The sequence below is a fragment of the Heterodontus francisci genome, chromosome 26 (assembly GCF_036365525.1).
Source record: "Heterodontus francisci isolate sHetFra1 chromosome 26, sHetFra1.hap1, whole genome shotgun sequence".
NCBI lineage: Eukaryota > Metazoa > Chordata > Chondrichthyes > Heterodontiformes > Heterodontidae > Heterodontus > Heterodontus francisci.
The window spans coordinates 28133214-28153095 of record NC_090396.1 but is presented as its reverse complement, the minus strand read 5'-3'; the positions used below and the strand labels follow the sequence as shown (position 1 = coordinate 28153095).

The following is a 19882-nucleotide window of genomic DNA, read 5'->3' as shown; positions in this document are numbered from 1 at the left end:
CTGTGGATTACTGTGACATCCTAGATTCTGGCAGAGTGGAAACAGAAATATGAGGAAACCCAAACTGACCTGGAGGCAACTCAGAAGGAATCCCGTTCTCTAAGCACTGAACTGTTCAAGATGAAGAATGTTTATGAGGAGGCATTAGATAACCTGGAAACTCTTAAACGAGAGAACAAGAATCTGCAGCGTGAGTTTTACTAAGTGATTAAAGTGTTCCTTTACTGCAAACATATGGACATAAGATTTAAATGATAAATTATTCCTTACTTCAAAAAAATGTATTTCTTTAAACAGAGGAGATCTCAGATCTAACAGAACAGATTGGCGAGAATGGAAAGACAATCCATGAGCTGGAAAAGGCCAAAAAATTAGCTGAGCAGGAAAAGGCTGACTTTCAAGTGGCATTAGAAGAGGCTGAGGTTCGTTTACTGGTTTTGGCTTGGATTCATAGGGTTCTTGCTGAAGCGAGACATCTTGTAACATACACCTTGTTAGACCTTCTTCTGCACCCTTCAGCTCAAAGATTTTCTGTGCCATAATTCGCTGGATGTCTGAGCTAATAATGGCATGGTGTGAGCAATGGGACATTTGGAATCTTTGTGAATGGAGGTACCAGCAGTCCTTAACCAATGAGATTTAAGGATTGAGAAAGAAAAAGAGGAAGGACTGAAAAGGAAATAGAGTGAATTAAAGTTAAATCAGATACAGAAAGAGAAATAAAGAGACGGAAAAGAAAGATTGGATTGAGAAAAGGGGCTGAAAGAAACAGTAAGAAAGAACTTTTATGATTAAAAATTTGAAATTTTAACAATCTCTAAGAATTGATTATATGCAGGAATGAGTTTGAACACTTTAAATTGTTTCCATTCTTGGCCAGAAAGGTTGGTTGGCATTGAGTTAACAATTATCACGTCATTAAAAATTATGCTATTAATAACCAAATTTAACTTTGTGATGAGTTTAATGAGCAATAAATGTGCAAAGCTGCTACATTCTTAAAAATAACAAGGAGGCTGAGGATGGGTGCCATTTGTGCAAAGTAAATGATGGAGTAGCATAAATCCATCAGCAAATTCTGGAGATTCGCAACTCACAGTGTATCAATCGCTGAATTTGCCAGCCAATTTGCACATCATTTTCAATTTGAATAGGCTGGATGTTGTTGTCAGTGGTGAAGCAATGGCACTCGCCACTGACCTTGAAGAATGCTGCCCACAAAGATCTCGTGATATCTGTGACGCAGACTTCTCTTTTCCCAATGTAAATTTGAATCTGGTCCCACATCAAAGGATCTCCAGGAATTCAGCAACAATGATTCATCGAGCAGGTTAAGCACCCAATCATATTGAAGTATTGTCACAGACAGCAAACCAGGAAACAGATACCACTGAATCCCTTCATTTTTAATTTTTCAATTTTACAGAGCAGAATAAATGATTAGGTTACACACACAGAATTAAGGTAGAAACTAAAATATCAAACAACTTTAAGCAAAATATTGTTTTTGAAATATGTGGAATTTATCATAATGGCTAAATTTGGCATTCAACAAATATAAAATTACTCTTTCAGGGCCAGTGAGGTTGTTTAGCATTAATTATGAACTTAGTACAGCATTAAAAACCCAGTTACACCTCATGCAATAAGATGTAACTTTTTCAAGTGTTTATTGAGTGAGACTAAGGCTGGGATTATATCTGGGGGATGAGGGTCCTGACCTCAGCAAAAGCACTGGTGAGAACCCCGCATCGCCCCTTCTGTGGGAGGCCTGCTGAATCAAGTGCCAATTAGGCACTTAACTGGACAGTGATGAGCCTTCCATGGGATCAAGGACCCCGGCGACGGAAGTCCTTCCCTCTGACAGCTGTCAGCCAATCAAAGGCCGCAGCCCTTTAACTGAGCAGCGCCACCATGGAGGTGGTAGCTGCTGCTGCTGGAGCACCCACCCGAGGCCTAGGATCGGAATTGGACCCAGGTCTCAGGGAAGTCAGGGTGGGAAGGGTCTCACAGGTGGGGGCCGCGGGAGAGGGGTGGTATAGGTAGTCGGCAGCAAGGGCAGGGAGCTGGATCTCAGGGGCACCCCCTTCCCGATGCTGGGTCTCTCATTCAGGCACTATATGCCTTTTAATGAGGCCCCCTGCCACCGTCCCACCCGATTATATGCCCTCCTTACCTCCAAACCTGTCGTGGGGGAGAGCATAAAATTCCCCCTTAAGACTGTATGAGTGGAAGTTCTCGTCAGTTCAATAATTTCTAATTTATTGCGGGGGAGCTCAATAGTGCACCCTCTGGAGAAGCGTAGAATCAATAACAGCAACTTCTGGATTTCCGTGTTTAACTGTGTATGTGTGGACTCCAGAGGTTGCTGTCAGTTTCAGACGAGTAATGACAGCAAACACTGACAGTTTTGATGACATTACTGCTGCAAAATTTGGGTTATTAGCTTGTCAAGTCAAAATTAACACAAACTCATGGCAACACTACCATTATGATAAGCTAGTTTTTATATTTTATAATAATGATTGTAAAATGACCAGTTGCACTTCTATGAACCTTTTCTCAGAGTGGTTTTCTGGAATTATATAGCAGTTGCACAATATAATACCCTAATAAGTACTTTATGTTGTGCTCTGGTGTGTTTTTTAAGGCATCCTTGGAACATGAAGAAAGCAAGATCCTGCGTATTCAGCTCGAATTGACGCAGGTGAAATCGGAAGTGGACAGACGGATTGCTGAAAAAGATGAAGAGATTGAGCAAATAAAGAGGAATTATCAACGGACAGTGGACACCATGCAGACTGCGCTGGATGCTGAAATTAGGAGCAGAAACGATGCACTGAGAATCAAGAAAAAGATGGAAGGAGACTTAAATGAAATGGAAATTCAGTTGAACCATGCAAACCGTCAAGCTGCGGACGCTGTAAAACATTTTCGAAACTTGCAAGTCCAGTTCAAGGTTTGTGAAGCTTCAGTTCATGCAGTAACAATAAGTTAATGTAAATGAATGTGGTTAAAGTTGAATTTTTGTCCACACCTTTGTTTGGTAGATCTTTAGAAGCTATCTTTGAGATTATTTATTTCACATGCATAATTCCACTGTGGCCAAAATGCATTGTTGCCAGTATGCACACTCAAACTTGTTAACATTCAGGAACTTTCAATACAGGCGTAAACTGGAAAATTGTAACATAAAAATTAAATAACAGATATCAATGATGCCTGAATGTACCATTGGTTAAAGTTAGGTTATATGTGAGAGTTTTTAAGGTACAATTAGTTAATATCAATCAACAATCTGGTTTTAAGGAATGCCAGTTGCACCTTGATGAGGCTCTCAGATGCCAGGAGGATCTAAAGGAACAACTGGCCATGCTTGAAAGAAGGTGCAATTTACAGCTTTCTGAAATTGAAGAAATAAGAGTGGCCCTTGAACAAACAGACAGAGCTCGCAAAGTTGCTGAGCAGGAATTGGTTGATGCAAGTGAGCGTGTGCAACTCCTGCATACTCAGGTAAAATAAAACAACCAGCAATTTTAGATTGACATAGGTATGCAACATTATGGTACATGGACCATAGCAACTCTGATAATTCTTCCAACAGAATACCAGCCTTATAAACACAAAGAAGAAACTTGAAACTGATATTAGCCAGCTTCAAAGTGAAGTTGAAGATGTTATCCAAGAATCAAGAAATGCAGAAGAGAAAGCAAAGAAAGCCATAACGGATGTAAGGCTCTTGTTTCAATTTTAATAGTAATCTGAAAAGCAGATTACTTTTCAAGATCACTGTACAACATATTTAAGCCAAACATTAAGCCAATAATGACAATTTTGTTTCATAATGTCATGACAAGGCTGCTATGATGGCGGAAGAGTTGAAAAAGGAACAGGATACCAATGCTCATTTGGAAAGAATGAAAAAAAATCTGGAGCAATCTGTGAAGGATCTGCAACTCCGTCTGGATGAGGCTGAACAGCTGGCTCTGAAAGGTGGAAAGAAACAGCTGCAGAAACTGGAGGCCAGGGTATGAATTCTTAAGCAATAACATACTAAATTAGGATATGATCAATTGTTTTCTTTTGCTGCCATCACCTTCCTTAAGAATGATGTGATCTTCAGCAAAGACAATCTAATAATGCTTCCACTGGACCAGATATAAACGTATTCAGGTGTTCTTAGTTTTTTTAAAAGGTGTTTTTATGTTCTTTGCAGGTACGTGAGCTTGAGAATGAACTTGAAGCTGAGCAAAAGCGGTGTGCAGAGGCCATTAAAGGTGTTCGTAAATATGAAAGAAGGGTCAAGGAGCTCATCTACCAGGTAGAGAGATTTATTTTGAATTGACTGTTAATTTTTTTTTTTAAAAGGGCACTTTCTGCTTACTGACTCTTACTGGAATAGGATTCCAGAACTTTGCATCCTTCAGTACCTCAATCAGGTAAACATGAAATCCCAGCCAGTGTGTGTTGGCAGGCTACTTAACTATGAATAGCAACATAACTCGGCCCAATTCTATTCTCACTTGAGATCATAGAAACATAGAAAATAGGAGCAGGAGTAGGCCATTCGGCCCTTCGAGCTGCTCCGCCATTCATTATGACCATGTCTGATCATCCAACTCAGTAGCCTGTTCCCGCTTCTAATTCCTTCTTGAAAACATACAATGTTTTGGCCTCAACTGCTTTCTGTGGTAGTGAATTCCACAGGCTCACCACTCTCTGGGTCAAGAAATTTCTCCTCATCTCAGTCCTGAAAGGTTTACCCCGTATCCTCAGACTATGATCCCTGGTTCTGGACTTCCCCACCATCGGGAACATCCTTCCTGCATGTACCCTGTCAAGTCCTGTTACAATTTGATAGGTTTCTATGAGATCCCCCCTCACTCTTCTGAACTCCAGCGAATATAATCCTAACTGACTCAATCTCTCTTCATGCGTCAGTTCCACCATCGCAGGAATCAGTCTGGTAAACCTTCGCTGCACTCCCTCTATAGCAAGAACATCCTCCCTCAGATAAGGAGAGCAACACTGCACACAATATTCCAGATGTGGCCTCACCAAGGCCCTGTATAATTGCAGCAAGACATCCCTGCTCCTGTACTCGAATCCTCTCGCTATGAAGGCCAACATACCATTTGCCTTTTTTACCGCCTGTTGCACCTGCATGCATACCTTCAGCGACTGGTGTACGAGAACACCCACGTCTCGCTGCATATTCCCCTCTCTCAGTTTATAGCCATTCAGATAATAATCTGCCTTCCTGTTTTTGCTACCAAAGCGGATAACCTCACATTTATCCACATTATACTGCATCTGTCATGCATTAGCCCAATCACTCAACTTGTCCAAATCACCCTGAAGCGCCTCTGCATCCTCCTCACAACTCACTCTCCCACCCAGTTTTGTGTCATCTGCAAATTTGGAGATATTATATTTAGTTCCCTCATCGAAATCATTAATATATATTGTGAATAGCTGGGTCCTAGCACCGATCCCTGCAGTAACCCACTAGTCACTGCCTGCCATTTGGAAAAAGACCCATTTATCCTTACTCTTTGTTTCCTGTCCGCCAACCAATTTTCTATCCATCGCAATACACTACCCCCAATCCCATGTGCTTTAATTTTACATGCTAATCTCTTATGTGGGACTTTGTCTAAAGCCTTCTGAAAGTCCAAATAAACCATATCCGCTGGCTCTCCCTCATCAACTCTACTAGTTACATCCTCGAAGAATTCTAGTAGATTTGTCAAGCATGATTTCCCTTTCGTAAATCCATGCTGACTCTGCCCGATTCTACCACTGTTCTCTAAGTGCTCTGCTATAAAATCTTTGATCCACACATGCATACTTTCCAGCATTTGACACTGGGTAGTAACAGGCTGATTCTCCTTCCTGGGCTAAGGGTGACAGAGAGCAATTTTACTGTCCTAATATTCGCCCTGATTGAGAAGTAACTCAAAGAGGAATAAAAAGTGGAACTTGCTGATTTCTGGCTCAGGCTCACAATGCACAGTAATTTTACCCAATAATGCACTCAAATAGATTGTATTCCCATATTTCATTTCTTGTTTCTCATCAGTTTTCACTCTCCTTAAGGCTTTGCCTTGTTGGGAATGGCTGAACACCCTTCAGTACCTCTCCAAGTGATGATTATTCATGTATATATTCTGACAGTCTGTCCGTGATGGTTATTCAGCCACAGAGTGTCATGGCCCAGCCTGATACCACAATCACTCAGCGTCATTGTGATACCACCATCACTCAGCATCGTTGTGTTCTGACCCATCTTCCATAGATATACAGTACCCGCAGGAGTAACTGAATGTGACCGCGAGCAGAAGCCTTGGCTGATACTTTAGTTCCCTAACCCAAAAGCGCTGAGGCTAATCATACCACTTCTGAGATCACCAAAATTGAAGAGATTGTGGATCAATCTTGGGATTTTCCTGCTTTGTATGATTTCTCTCATGGAGAAAAAACACACTGAGCTATCAAGGGAGTTGGTCTGAAAACTTTTAAGCATTTTTAACTTTTTAATAGATATGCAAATGTAAAGCTTTACAAATAGCCATATCATTAGTGCACATGCTATATAACTTTCTGTTCACAAATTCTGTACACAGACTGAAGAAGATAGAAAGAATAATCTGAGACTTCAGGACCTGGTTGACAAACTGCAAATGAAAGTTAAAGCCTATAAGAGGCAGTCTGAGGAGGCAGTAAGTAACCATCATACTTTCAAATGCAAGCATGCAGCAAAGGAAATGTGAATCCATTCTGGTCCATGCTTTTGTGTTTGTGTATTTATCCTTTAGACAGTTAGTTATATCAAAGTTTTAAAATTATAAATTAAAGTCACTGTTTATTTCAAAATCTTAATTTTGTCTCAAATATGTAATAAGCAGCAAAAGAAAGTTTTAAATCAACAACAACAACCTGTATTTATATAGCACCATTAACATAATAAAATGTCCTAAGACACTTCATGGAAGTGTTGTCAAACAATATAATAAAAGCAAAATACTGCGGATGCTGGAAATCGGAAATAAAAACAGAAACTGCTGAAAATGCTCAGCAGGTCTGGCAGCATCTGTAGAGAGAGAAGCAGAGTTAACGTTTCAGGTCAGTGACCTGTCGTCAGAAGTTCTGATGAAAGGTCACTGACCTGAAACGTTAACTCTGCTTCTCTCTCCACAGATGCTGCCAGACCTGCTGCGTATTTCCAGCACTTACTGTTTTTGTTGTCAAACAATATTGGACGTTGCTTTGCATATGGAGGTATTAGGGCAGATCTCCAAAAGCTTGGTTAAACAGATAGGTTTTAAGGAGCACCTTAAAGTGAGGTACAGCGGTAGAGAAGTTTAGGGAGGGAGCATCGGGCTTCAGCCTCTGAAGGATGACTGCCAATCGTGGAGAGCTTAAAACCGTGGATGTACAAGAGGCCAGAATTAGAGAAGTGCAGATATCTCGGAGGTTTTTAAGACTGCAGAAAATTACAGAGATAAAGAGGGGTGAGGCCATGGAGAGATTTGTAAACAAGGATGATAACTTTAAAACTGAGTCGTTGCTGGACTGTGAGCCAATGTAGATCAGTGAGCAGAAAGAGATCAGTGAATAGGATTTGGTGTGAATTAGGACATGGGCAGCAGTTTTGGATAATGTCTTGTTTACGGAGGGTAGAAAATGGGAGGCCAGCTAGGAGTGCACTGGACTAGTCAAGGCTAGAGGTAACAAAGACATGGGTGAGGGTTTCAGCAGCAGATGAGCTGAGGCAAGGGTAGAGCCGGGCGATATTAAGCAGTTATAAAGAGGGGGTCTTAGAGATGGTGTGGATATGTTGTTGGAAGCTCATCGCAGCGTCAAATGTCAGTTTGTGGCAATGACCGAAGACAAAGTCTTCCCAATACTTCGTTGGAGGAAATTTCTGCTCATCCAGTACTGGATGTCAGACAAGCAGTGTGACAATTTAGGGACAGTGGAAGGGTTGAAAGAGGTGGGGGTGAGGTAAAACTGGGTGTCAGCTGCATGCATATGGAACCTGATGCTGTGTTTTTGGATGATGGTGCTGAGGGATAGCCTGTAGATGAGAAATAGGAAGGGGCCAATGATAGATGCTTGGGGGCCAACAGATATAACAATATAGGAGTGGACAAAGGAGCCACTTCAGGTGATTCTCTGGCTGCAGTTAGATGGATAAGAATGGATACTGCATAATTTGTGTCCCTCAAATGCTAAACCACTTGGCAGAGATACAAAAATGTAGTACAACTGCCCTATGTATTCCAATCAAATTAATGTTGCTTTCACAACTATAAATGTAATTGCCTATCTGTAGCTAGTCACAACTGCTCTACCTTTCCTTTCAGGAGGAACATGCCAATGTCCATTTATCCAAATTTAGGAAGGTACAGCATGAACTGGAAGAAGCAGAGGAGCGTGCTGATATTGCAGAGTCCCAAGTCAATAAACTCAGAGCTAAAAGTCGTGATATTACCAGCAAGGTAATGTGTGTATTGGAAATTCAAACTTCATGTATTGGTGTGCTGTATGATGATTAGTTAAAACATTCAAATAATGGGTCAGGTTTTGGAAGTAGTGGGGTATCTAACAATGTCTACCAGTAGTTAGATTGACCCTGCACCCTGCAGTTCAAAAAATCTTTGCCCTCTGTAACTTTCTGCAACTTCTTTTAATATATTCGTTTGGGAGATGTGGGTATTGCTGGCTAGGCCAGCATTTATTACCCATCCCTAATCGCCCTTGAAAAGGTGGTGGTGAGCTGCCTTCTTGAACCGTTGCAGTCCTTGTGTATAGGTACACCGACAGTGCTGTTAGGAAGGGATATCCAGGATTTTGACCCAGCGACAGTGAAGGAACGGCGATATAGTTCCAAGTCAGGGTGGTTTGTGGCTTGTAAGGGAACTTGCAGGTGATGGTGTTCCCATGCATCTGCTGCCCTTGTCCTTCTATGTGGTAGAGGTCCTGGGTTTGGAATGTGCTGTCTAAGTAGCCTTAGTGAGTTGCTGCAGTGCATCTTGTAGATGGTACACACTGCTGCCACTGTGTGTCGGTGGGGGAGGGAGTGAATGTTGAAGGTGGTGGATGGGGTGTCAATCAAGCAGGCTGCTTTGTCCTAGATGGTGTTGAGCTTCTTCAGTGTTGTTGGAGCTGCACCCATCTAGGCAAGTGAAGAGTATTCCATCACACTCCTGACTTGTGCCTTGGAGATGGTGAACAGGCACTGGGGAGACAGAAGGTGAGTTACGCGCCGCAGAAATTCCAGCCTCTGACCTACTCTTGTAGCCACAACAGTTATGTGGCTGGTCCTGTTCAGTTTCTGGTCAATGGTGACCCCCAGGATGTTGATAGTGGGGGATTCAGCGATGGTAATGCGATTGAACATCAAGGGAAGATGGTTAGGTTCTCTCTTGTTGGAGATGGTCATTGCCTGGCACTTGTGTGGCGTGAGTGTTACCTGCCACTTATCAACCCAAGCCTGGATGTTGTCCAGGTCTTGCTGCATATCAACATGGGCTGCTTCAGTATGTGAGGAGTTGCGAATGGTGAACATTGATCAATCATCACCGAACATCCCCGCTTCTGACCTTATGATGGAGGGAAGGTCATTGATTAAGCAGCGGAAGATGGTTGGGCCTAGGACACTACCCTGAGGAACGCCTGCAGTGACATCCTGGAGCTGAGATGATTGACCTCCAACAAACACAACCATCTTTCTTTGTGCTAGGTATGACTCCAACCAATGGAGAGTTTTCCCCAATTTCTATTGGCTCCAGTTTTGCTAGGGCTCCTTGATGTTATACCAGTAAAATGCTGCCTTGATGTCAAGGGTAGTCACTCTCACCTCTGGAGTTCAGCTCTTTTGTCCATGTTTGGGCCAAGGCTGTAATGAGGTCAGGAGCTGAGTGGCCCTGGTGGAGCCCAATCTGAGTGTCAGCGAGCAGGTTATTGCTGGGCAAGTGCCACTTGATAGCACTGTTAATGATCCCTTCCATCACTTTGCTGGTGATCGGGAGTGGACTGCTAGGGCGGTAATTAGCCAGATTGGATTTGTCCTGCTTTTCGTGCACAGGATATACCTGGGCAATTTTCCACATTGCCAGGTTGATGCCAGTGTTGTAGCTGTACGGGAACAGCTTGGCTAGGGGTGCAGCTAGTTCTGGAGCACAAGTCTTCAGTACTATTCCCGGAATGTTGTCAGGGCCCATAGCCTTTGCAGCATCCAGTGCCTTCAGCCGTTTCTTGATATCACATAGAGTGAATCGGATTGGCTGAAGACTGGCAACTGTGATGCTGGAGACCTCAGAGGGATGCTGAGAATTTTCATTCACTCGGCACCTCTGGCTGAAGATGGATGCAAACGCATCAGCCTTGTCTTTTGCACTGACGTCCTGGGCTCCCCCATCATTGAGGATGAGGATATTTGTGGAGCCTCCTCCTCTTGTCAGTTGTTAATTTCCACCACCATTTACGAGAGGATGTGGCAGGACTGCAGAGCTTAGATCTGATCTGTTGGTTGTGGGATCACTTAGCCCTGTCTATTGCATGCTGCTTCCACTGTTTGGGATGCAAGTAGTCCTGTGCTGTTGCTTCACCTGGCTGACACCTCATTTTTAGGTATGTCTGGTGCTGCTCCTGGCATACCCTCCTGCACTCTTCATTGAAACAGGGTTGGTCCCCCAGCTTGATGGTAATGGTAGAGTGGGGGGATATGCCAGGCCATGAGGTTACAGATTGTGGTTGAATACAATTCTGCTGCTGCTGATGGCCCACAGCGCCTCATGGATGCTCAGTTTTGAGTTGCTATATCTGTTCAAAATCTATCCCATTTAGCACGATGGTAGTGCCACGCAACACGATGGTGGGTACCCTCAGTGTAAAGACAGGACTTTGTCTCCACAAGGACTGTGCGGTGGTCACTCCTACCAGTACTGTCATGGACAGATGCATCTGCGACAGATAGATTGGCGTGAACAAGGTCAAGTAGGTTTTTCCCTCCTGTTGGTTCCCTCACCACCTGCCATAGACCCAGTCTCGCAGCTATGTCCTTTAGGACTTGGCCAGCTCGGTCGATGGACATCGAAGTCCCCCACTGAGAGTACATTTTGTGTCCTTGCTACCCTCAGTGCTTCTTCCTCTTGGTGTTCAACATGGAGAAGCACTGATTCATCAGCCCATGGGGGGGGGGGTGGATGGGGTGGGGGGTGCGCAGTAGGTGGTAATCAGCAGGAGGTTTCCTTGCCCATTTTTGACCTGATGCCGTGAGACTTCATGGGGTCAGGAGTTAATGTTCAGGGCTCCCAGGGCAACTCCCTCCCGCCTGTATACCACTGCGCCGCCACCTCTGGTGGGTCTGTTCTGTCGGTGGGACAGGACATACCCAGGGATGGTGATGGTGGTGTCTTGGAAATTGTGGGCTGATAACAGCACAGAGAGGGAACCAAAGTAAACAGGGCAACCAACAGAGTATCTCCTTAAGCCCAGTGATGTTTAAGGTTTGGGAAATAAACATAGGAAGGACAGAGGAGGCAAATGAGACTCACTCATGAGACGGAGGCAAAGGATTAAAGGGATGAATTCAATGTTAAATTAGGTGCAGAAAGAGAAATAAAGAGAGGGAAAGAAACATTGGATTAAGAGAAAAAGAGACAGAAAAAGAAGACAAATACATTTAAATGACATTTTTCAAATTTACTTCAAAAAATTCAAAACCTGAAGGAATGCGACTTAACAACTGTAATGTTAACTTTCAGTGCCAGAGAGGTTGATTGGCAACAATTAACAACTAACAGAGTACTTAGGCTACTAATTACAACTGTAAATTTCTGCAGCAGGTTTAGCTTGTATCTCGTAAAAAAAATACAGCAACTTAATGACATTCAAAGCATGTTAATTGTGAAATGCTGTTTTTTTGAAAAGCTCATGGTGGCGGTGTGCAACTCAGACAGCAACTTTTGGATATTTAAGTTTAACTGGGCATCTGCCCCTCGCTTGAAGTTGCTAAAGCATTTATGCATAAATAGCAGTGAATGCCATTACCCTAACTGTTATTTTGACTGTAAATTCTTGGCCAAAAGATGTCCAAGTATCAATAACAGTTATATGCATATCAGCCTTGGTGTAACTATTGTTTGTAATTCTACTTTACAGAAGGGACTAGAAGGTGAAGAGTGAACCTGATTTGGAAATTCAGCAGTGAATACAAGAAATCTGCATAATGTAAATTTCTTTGTGATCAATTAACAGAATAAAATCTTTAGTTCCTTGCAATCCAAATATTTATCAGCTTTATTCAATATTAATTTATGAATTATTTTATTTATTGAGAGATACAGCACTGAAACAGGTCCTTTGGCCCACTGAGTCTGTGCCAACCGACAACCACCCATTTATACAAATCCTACAGTAACCCCATATTATCTAACACATCCCCACCATTCTCCTACCACCTACCTACACTAGGGGCAATTTACAATGGCCAATTTACCTATCAACCTGCAAGTCTTTGGCTGTGGGAGGAAACCGGAGCACCCGGCAGAAACCCACACAGACACAGTGAGAACTTTCAAACTCTGCACAGGTAGTACCCAGAACTGAATCTGGGTTGCTGGAGATGTGAGGCTGCGGTACTAACCACTGCACCACTGTGCTGCCCAGGCTTATTTTACTGATCATTTAAACTTGTCTAATATTAAACTGAAAAGTTAACTTGCATGGTTCCTATGTGTTCTTGAAAATGTTGGATAGATATTTTATTGTTCCTACAACATGAGTGAAAAGTGTGCTATTTATGTTGATATGTTTTCTCTTGTGCGTGATTGAGAAAATCAGGAATAAGTATTATTCATATTTGTGAAGCACTCAAAATTAGAGGTATCTTGTGAAACCAAGAATATAAATCTAGTTGCCAGAAATTGATTGCATAGGTTGCATATTTTCTATGAGCTTCTGAAGGATTAGGCAACACAACTATAGGAGGAATTTTGCATTAATTTGATACACTCATCGGTACAAAGCATGAAGTATAACTGGGGAGCTATGTCAATGATCTGACTATGGAATGCAATGCTACAAAGGATCTGAGACTTCCTGGGAATTTGTAAATGGAATTTTGAATGTTATTAATGCCAACATGTGCCGACTTCCCCGACCGCCACATGCGGTCAGCAATTGGAAACTAGCGATCAGGGCTCTCTGCATACATGAAAGTACAGATTTCCAATTTCGCTTGTTAAAGTGATAGAGCTGCTCAGCTATCTGCCTGCATGGCCTTAAACCACTAAGTATAAAATGTTCTTGAAAGTAAATATTAACTGAATATTTAGTGCTACCAGGGCTACCCTACCTATGCACCACAACTTCCAATTGCAACTTCCACTTGCAACTAAACACATCAGGCCACTAAATTTGGTCGCTTCAACACTGGATCAATATTTTTTCTAATCTTTTTCCTAACATGCATACATAGGAGCTGGACTGGAATCTACTCGTCATCCTAAGGTTTATACACTTCTTTGATTAGCTCACTTTTGAACTGTCAGACATTACCCAGTCCAAATCACCACAGAATAGCATGTGCAATGCTGTGAAATCAGTTAATTATTCCTTACCAGAATTATCAAAGACAAAAATCAGAAAAAATTTATTTTTCTGAATAATACTTTATTCAACAACAGAAAATGCTGAAAATACTTAACCGGTCAGGCAGCATCTATGAAGAATATTATTTATTTAACAACATGTATGTTAGCATAATTAATCCCATGACAAAAGTTAAGTACTGTGAAATACATGCTATTAGCTAATGGAGTTCAAATCATTACAAATACAAATGTAGTTGAAGGTTTGGAGGTGGGAGAGCATAAAATTGGGTGGGATGGTGGCAAAGGGAGACCCCAACCCATCCTGCCTCCTGAAATTTAGTCAGGGGTGGGAAGGCCTGTGAATGGCCTTCCTGCCCCGCTGCCAACTGAGACCCTTAACTGGGTAATTAACCCCTAATTAAGGGCCTCTTCCCACTGCAGCCGCAATTACCCATGTGGCGGGCAGCCCAGTCAGCGCAAGGGAAGCACGGCACAAAAAAACCACACAGGCTGCTTCCTGTCCTGGCTGTGGAGCTTGGGCCACACCCCTGCCCTTGCTGCCGACCCCTCCTTCACTCCTCCTCCCAAGAGACTCCTCCCGCCCTGACCTACCTTCAGCCTGGTTCCAGCGCCACTCTGTGTCTGGTGGTTGCAGCTACAGCAGAAGCCACTGCCTCCATGGTGGCGCTGCAGCTGCCAGCCTCTAATTGGCCAGCAGCTCTTCAAGGCCGGGACTTCTGGCAATAGGGTCCTAAATCGTATGGAAGGCCTGCACTGTCCAGTTAAGTGCCTGATTGGCGCTAAATTTGGCGGGCCTTCTGTACAAGAGCTGGCGCAGAGATCTCGGCGTCGGTTCCTCCACCGACATAGAGACCCCCGCTGCAAGCGTAAAGTTCCACCCACCGTCTCCAGAACCCGACACCTCCAGGACAGTCCGCAATTTTTTATGTGAGGGCTGAAGGCTGGGAATGGGGTAGCCGCTCACCTCCAATTAAGGGACTATTAACCTCCTTTAGGAATTCGTTAAGAGTTTGGGGGCTCCACACTGCAATCTTCAAAGAGGAATCCTCGAGCCTGAACAGTCTGGTGCAGTTTCTTAGAAAGTTAGCGTCAATGTTACCAAACCTAGGATTCCTTCATCTACCGCTGTTATGTCAATACCTTCTCCTCACTGCTGACTGAAACCAGATATTGATCACTGAGCCAAACCCTAGATTCCATCCACCTCTACCAAGTCCCAGATTAACCTTTCTCAGGGATGCCAAACCAATGAATTCTCCCACTCTGTCAAATTCTGGCAACACCACACCAGACATAGGACTATTACCAGGGATGTAAAAGTCCACTGCTGCTAAACACTATGGGGGAAAAATTTGTTCGCATAGTGCCACTTCAGGCAGCACTATGCATATTACGTTGATTCCCCAAGACAGTGCTGCCAACTGCTACCTGTGCGACCCACGCAGTGTTCGCCAATATCAATAAGGAAGCCCAAGCAGGCCGCACAGGTAATGGCCTGTTGCACTGTCTGCCCTGGGGAATGGACATTAGTCTGCTAGCCCCACTAAAAGCGGTGCTACACAAACAAATTCCAGCCCCCCCCATCTCCTGCCTCGTACACCTATATATCAAATAATAAATTCCAACTGCAACATCTTACATACCCTCTTGCTGTGTATTTTTGTCATTAAAACTGATAATTAATAAAGACTAAAGATGTAGATGAAGAAATATATATTGATTTCCCATGATATGCCTCCTGGTGAATCAGAAGATTCCGATTTTATAAGAATATTCATTTAGGAGACACAGTAAGGTGTAAGAATGGAAGCAGAAGGGAAGGCTATGGACAGTCTAAGTGAATTAGAAAAAAACCATGGCAAATGGGAGTTCAATGTGGGGAAGTGGGAGGTCATCATGGGAAAGACAAATCAGAATATTTTCTTAATGGTAAGACTAGGAACTGTGGAGGAACAAAAGGGATTCAGGTGTTGAGCTACGCAAATCCCTAACAGATAGTGTATAGGTACAAAAAGTAATCAAAAATGCTTGTAGAATGTTGGCCTTTATCTCAAAGGAGTTAGAATACAAAAGCAAGGAAATGATGCTTCAGTTGTACAGACTCCTTGGTCAGACCCTGTCTAGTGAATTATGTTTAATTTTGGGAACCAAACCTCAGGAAGGATAAACTGACCTTGTAAGGGGTATAGCACAGATTAAACCAGAATGATACTAGGGCTTAAAGGATTTAAAATGATAAAGGCATTTGATAGGGTAGGCACATAAAAACTATTTCTTCTTATGGGGAATCCACAACAACAGGACATAATGTTAAAATTAGAGCTTGGCCATTTGGGTGTGAAGTCAGGAGGCATTTTTTATACATGTTAGTAGAAATCTGTAACTCACTTCCCCAAAAGGCTGTGGATACTGGGCCAATGCAAATGAAGTTCAATGGAGGATCAGCACCTCACCTTCTGATTAGACACTTTACAGGCTTCCAACTCATCACTGTGATCAACAATTTCAGATCATAACCATGGTTCCCATTTTTTTGGACACCACGTGCTGGTAATGATTCTGCTGTTGTCATTTACGGCTTATCTAGACCCATCTTTTGTCTCTTTTCTTATCCCAATACCACACCCTTTTGCCGTGCCTCATCATCCCTTTTGCATTTAATCATCTCTGCCTTCCATCCTATCACAGACCTTCCCTTTATTTCGTTCCTTTCCTTCCGCTTTTCCCCGCCTTTGTACTTACTTAAAACCTGTTTCATCTCTGGATTTTGCCAATTCCGATGTAAGGGCAACGATCTGAAACACTGGGTAAGATTTTATAGGGATATATAGGAATAAGAATAGGTGCAGTGGGGTGGCGCAGTGACGCAATGGGGCAGCGCAGTGGTTAGCACTGCAGCCTCACAGCTCCAGGCACCCGGGTTCAATTCTGGGTACTGCCTGTGCGGAGTTTGCAAGTTCTCCCTGTGACCGCGTGGGTTTTCGCCGGCTGCTCTGGTTTCCTCCCACAGCCAAAGACCTGCAGGTTGATAGGTAAATTGGCCATTGTAAATTGCCCCTAGTGTAGGTAGGTGATAGGGAATATGGGATTACTACAGGGTTAGTATAAATGGGTGGTTGTTGGTTGGCACAGACTCGGTGGGCCGAAGGGCCTGTTTCTGTGCTGTATCTCTAAATAATAAATAAATAAAACGTGGGAGTAGGCCATTCAGCTCATCGAGTCTGCTCTGCCTTCAATATGATCATGGCTGATCATCCACTTCAATGCCTTTTTCCACACCATCCTCATATCCCCTTATGTCATTTGTATTTAGAAATCTGTCAATCTCTGCTTTAAACATACTCAATGACTGAGCTCCCACAGCCCTGTGGGATATAGAATTCCATACATTCACAATCCTCTGAGTGAAGAAATTTCTCCTCATCTCTGTCCTAAGTGGCTTCCTCCTTATTTTGAAATTATGTCCCTGGTTCTAAACTCCCCAACCAGGGGAACCATCTGAGCTACATCTATCCTGTCTATCCCTTTAAGCATTTTGTAGGTTTCAATGAGATCACCTCTCATTCTTCAAAACTCTAGAGAATACAGGCCCAGTTTCCCCAGTCTCTTCATAGGACAGTCCCACCATCCCAGGAAGTTTGGTGAATCTTCTTTGCACTCCCTCTATGGCAATAATATCCTTCCTAAAGTAAGGGGACAAAAATTGCACACAGTACTCCAAGTGCAGTCTAACCAAGGTTCTATACAATTGAAGCAAGACTTCACTACTCCCGTACTCAAATCTTCTTGCGATAAAGGCTAACATACCATTAGCCTTCCTAATTGCTTGCTGCATGCAAACTCATTCAAAACCCATTCACTTGCACAGGGTTAAAATCGGGCTTAACTCTGTTTCTCTCTCCACAGATGCTGATGGACCTGCTGAATATTTGCAGCATTTTCTGCTTATGTTATCGACAGATTGTTCTTAAGTAAGGCTGTCAAGTGGTACAATCTCAGTGAGACCATTAACATTAAAACACGAGATATGAACTCCACAGACCAAATGAAAGAATTATACAACAAAATTTCACATTTTAAGACTTATTATAATGACTAAACTAAAAGAAATCCCCATTAACTAAATAGTACTTTGTAAATAGCTGATTCCCCAAATTACAGAGGAAGATATTTTCTTTACTTATTAAAACACTTGAAAACCTCACACCACATTTATACGTTACACAATCCTCCTTGATGGTGAAATCTTTGCAGCTAAAAGTACCAAACTACTCCCAGTTGCAATGGGTTGGATCTCCCAGAATTTTCTCAATGTCCTCTTTGTTCACTCCTTCTGAACTCTTCCAACCTGGACGTCCGGGAATAAGTCAATCTCTGGTGATCCTGCTGGTCTTTTACTTCTCTGCAAACTTCAACTTTCAAAACAGGTTCAGGACTTTGTAGCCTTTTGCTGTATCAGTCTTCTGAGAGCAGGTACTTTCTCTCCCTCTCTCTGTCTCTCCTCTCTGAGGTTCCACTGCTGGTCATCATCCAGTCTTCCTCACAGCATTCTCTGCCACCACTGGTCTTCTTTACAGCCTGCCTGCCTGCTGAAAATATGTTGAATTTATCCGGAATCAAAATTCAATAGCCAATTGTCTTTTCAATATGCAAAGTCCACAAGTCTGGCTACAACAGAGCCACCCAGGCTTTCCAATGTTTCCAGGTGTTAGCAATTGCCATTCACATTTACATTCTCAGAATCATAGAAACATAGAAAATAGGAGCAGGAGTAGACTATAGTCACTGATTCCTTGTTTATGATCTGAAAGTCTGGGAGGGTGAAACCCATTGCTCTTCAAGTGTTATACCCCTGCAGTCTCTACTTTTCAAAAAGGTTTTTGATCTGGGTTCTTTGTTGTCCTGGTAAGCAAGATCCCCTGTCTTGTCTTTAAGCAGAATTGGTGTGAGGTCACCTGACTTCTCTGACTCCATCTTAAATTGCGTTAAAAATCTCAGTTTTTAATCATGCTGCAAAGTCCAGCATTCATAACATCAAGAGACATGGAACAATGGCGAGTAAATGGAGTTGAAGTTCAGATCAGCCATGATCTAACAGAATGGTGGAATATGCTTGAGGGGCTAAATGGCTTATTCCTGTTATTATATTACTGCATGTAGGGAATGATATCAGGTCAGTTACCATACAGTAACCGAATAAGTCACATTCCCTATTTTTAAAATGGTATTTCTGAATTTTGATTGATATTCTGCAGAACTCTCCCCATTATCTTGTGGAAACCATGAACAGGTGACATAAAAACATAGGAACAGGTGCAGGCCATTTAGCCCCTCGAGCCTGTTCCACCAATCAATGAGATTATGGCTGATCTGTGACCTAACTCCATATACCTGCCTTTGTCCTATATCCCTTAATACCTTTGGTTAATAAAAATCTATTAATTCCAATTTTAACTTTAACAATTTACCTAGCATCAATTGTCATTTGTGGAAGAGAGTTCTAAACCTCTACAACTTTTGTGCATAGCAGAGTTTCCTAACTCCTAAAAGGTAGGGCTGTGATTTTTAGACCACGCCCCAGTCCGAGACTCACCAACCAGTGGAAATAGTTTCTCTCTTTCTACCATACTGTTCTTCTTAATATCTTGAAAACTTTGATCAAATCACCCCTTAGCTTTTTAATTTTCAGGCAACATAAACCTCGTTTGTGTAACCACTCCTCATAATTTAACCCTTGGAGTCCATCATTCTGGTCAATCCACACTGCACTCCCTCCAAGACCAATATATCCTTCCTAAGGTGTAGTGCCTAAAACTGCACACAATACTTCAGTTGTGGTCTATCTAGGGTTTTGTATATCTAAAGCATGACTTCTACCCCTTGTATTCTAGTCTTCTAGATAAATAGGCCAGCATTCCATTAGCTTTTTTGATTATTTTCTGTACCTGTTCATGACATTGTAATGATACATGTACCTGGATCCCCAAATACCTATGGATCTCCACTTTTTCTAGCTTTTCACCATTTAGAAAATACCGTTCTATCTTTTTACAGTCCACAGTTGATGACCTCATATTTGCCTACACTGAAATCCATTTCCCACAGTTTTGCTCATTCACTTAATCCATCAATATCTCTTTGTACTGTTCCGCTTCCATCCAGACTGCCAGCCATCTCTGTGTTGTTGACCAGTTTGGATTTGTGCCTTTCTATCCCTCATCTACGTTATTAATAAATACGGGGAATAACTGAGGCCC

The 19882-nt window shown here is 42.6% G+C and overlaps 1 protein-coding gene across 1 annotated transcript in view; it reads left to right on the top strand.

Annotated features, from left to right (window-relative positions):
- Positions 1–19882, top strand: part of LOC137384499 (myosin-4-like) — a 49450-nt gene that overhangs the window by 19059 nt on the left and 10509 nt on the right. The window contains exons 30-38 of the mRNA XM_068058637.1: positions 25–190; positions 298–422; positions 2651–2959; positions 3310–3513; positions 3605–3730; positions 3858–4028; positions 4217–4321; positions 6627–6722; positions 8370–8504. Of these exons, the coding sequence (XP_067914738.1) occupies positions 25–190; positions 298–422; positions 2651–2959; positions 3310–3513; positions 3605–3730; positions 3858–4028; positions 4217–4321; positions 6627–6722; positions 8370–8504 (1437 nt within the window). The remainder of the gene's footprint in view (positions 1–24; positions 191–297; positions 423–2650; positions 2960–3309; positions 3514–3604; positions 3731–3857; positions 4029–4216; positions 4322–6626; positions 6723–8369; positions 8505–19882) is intronic.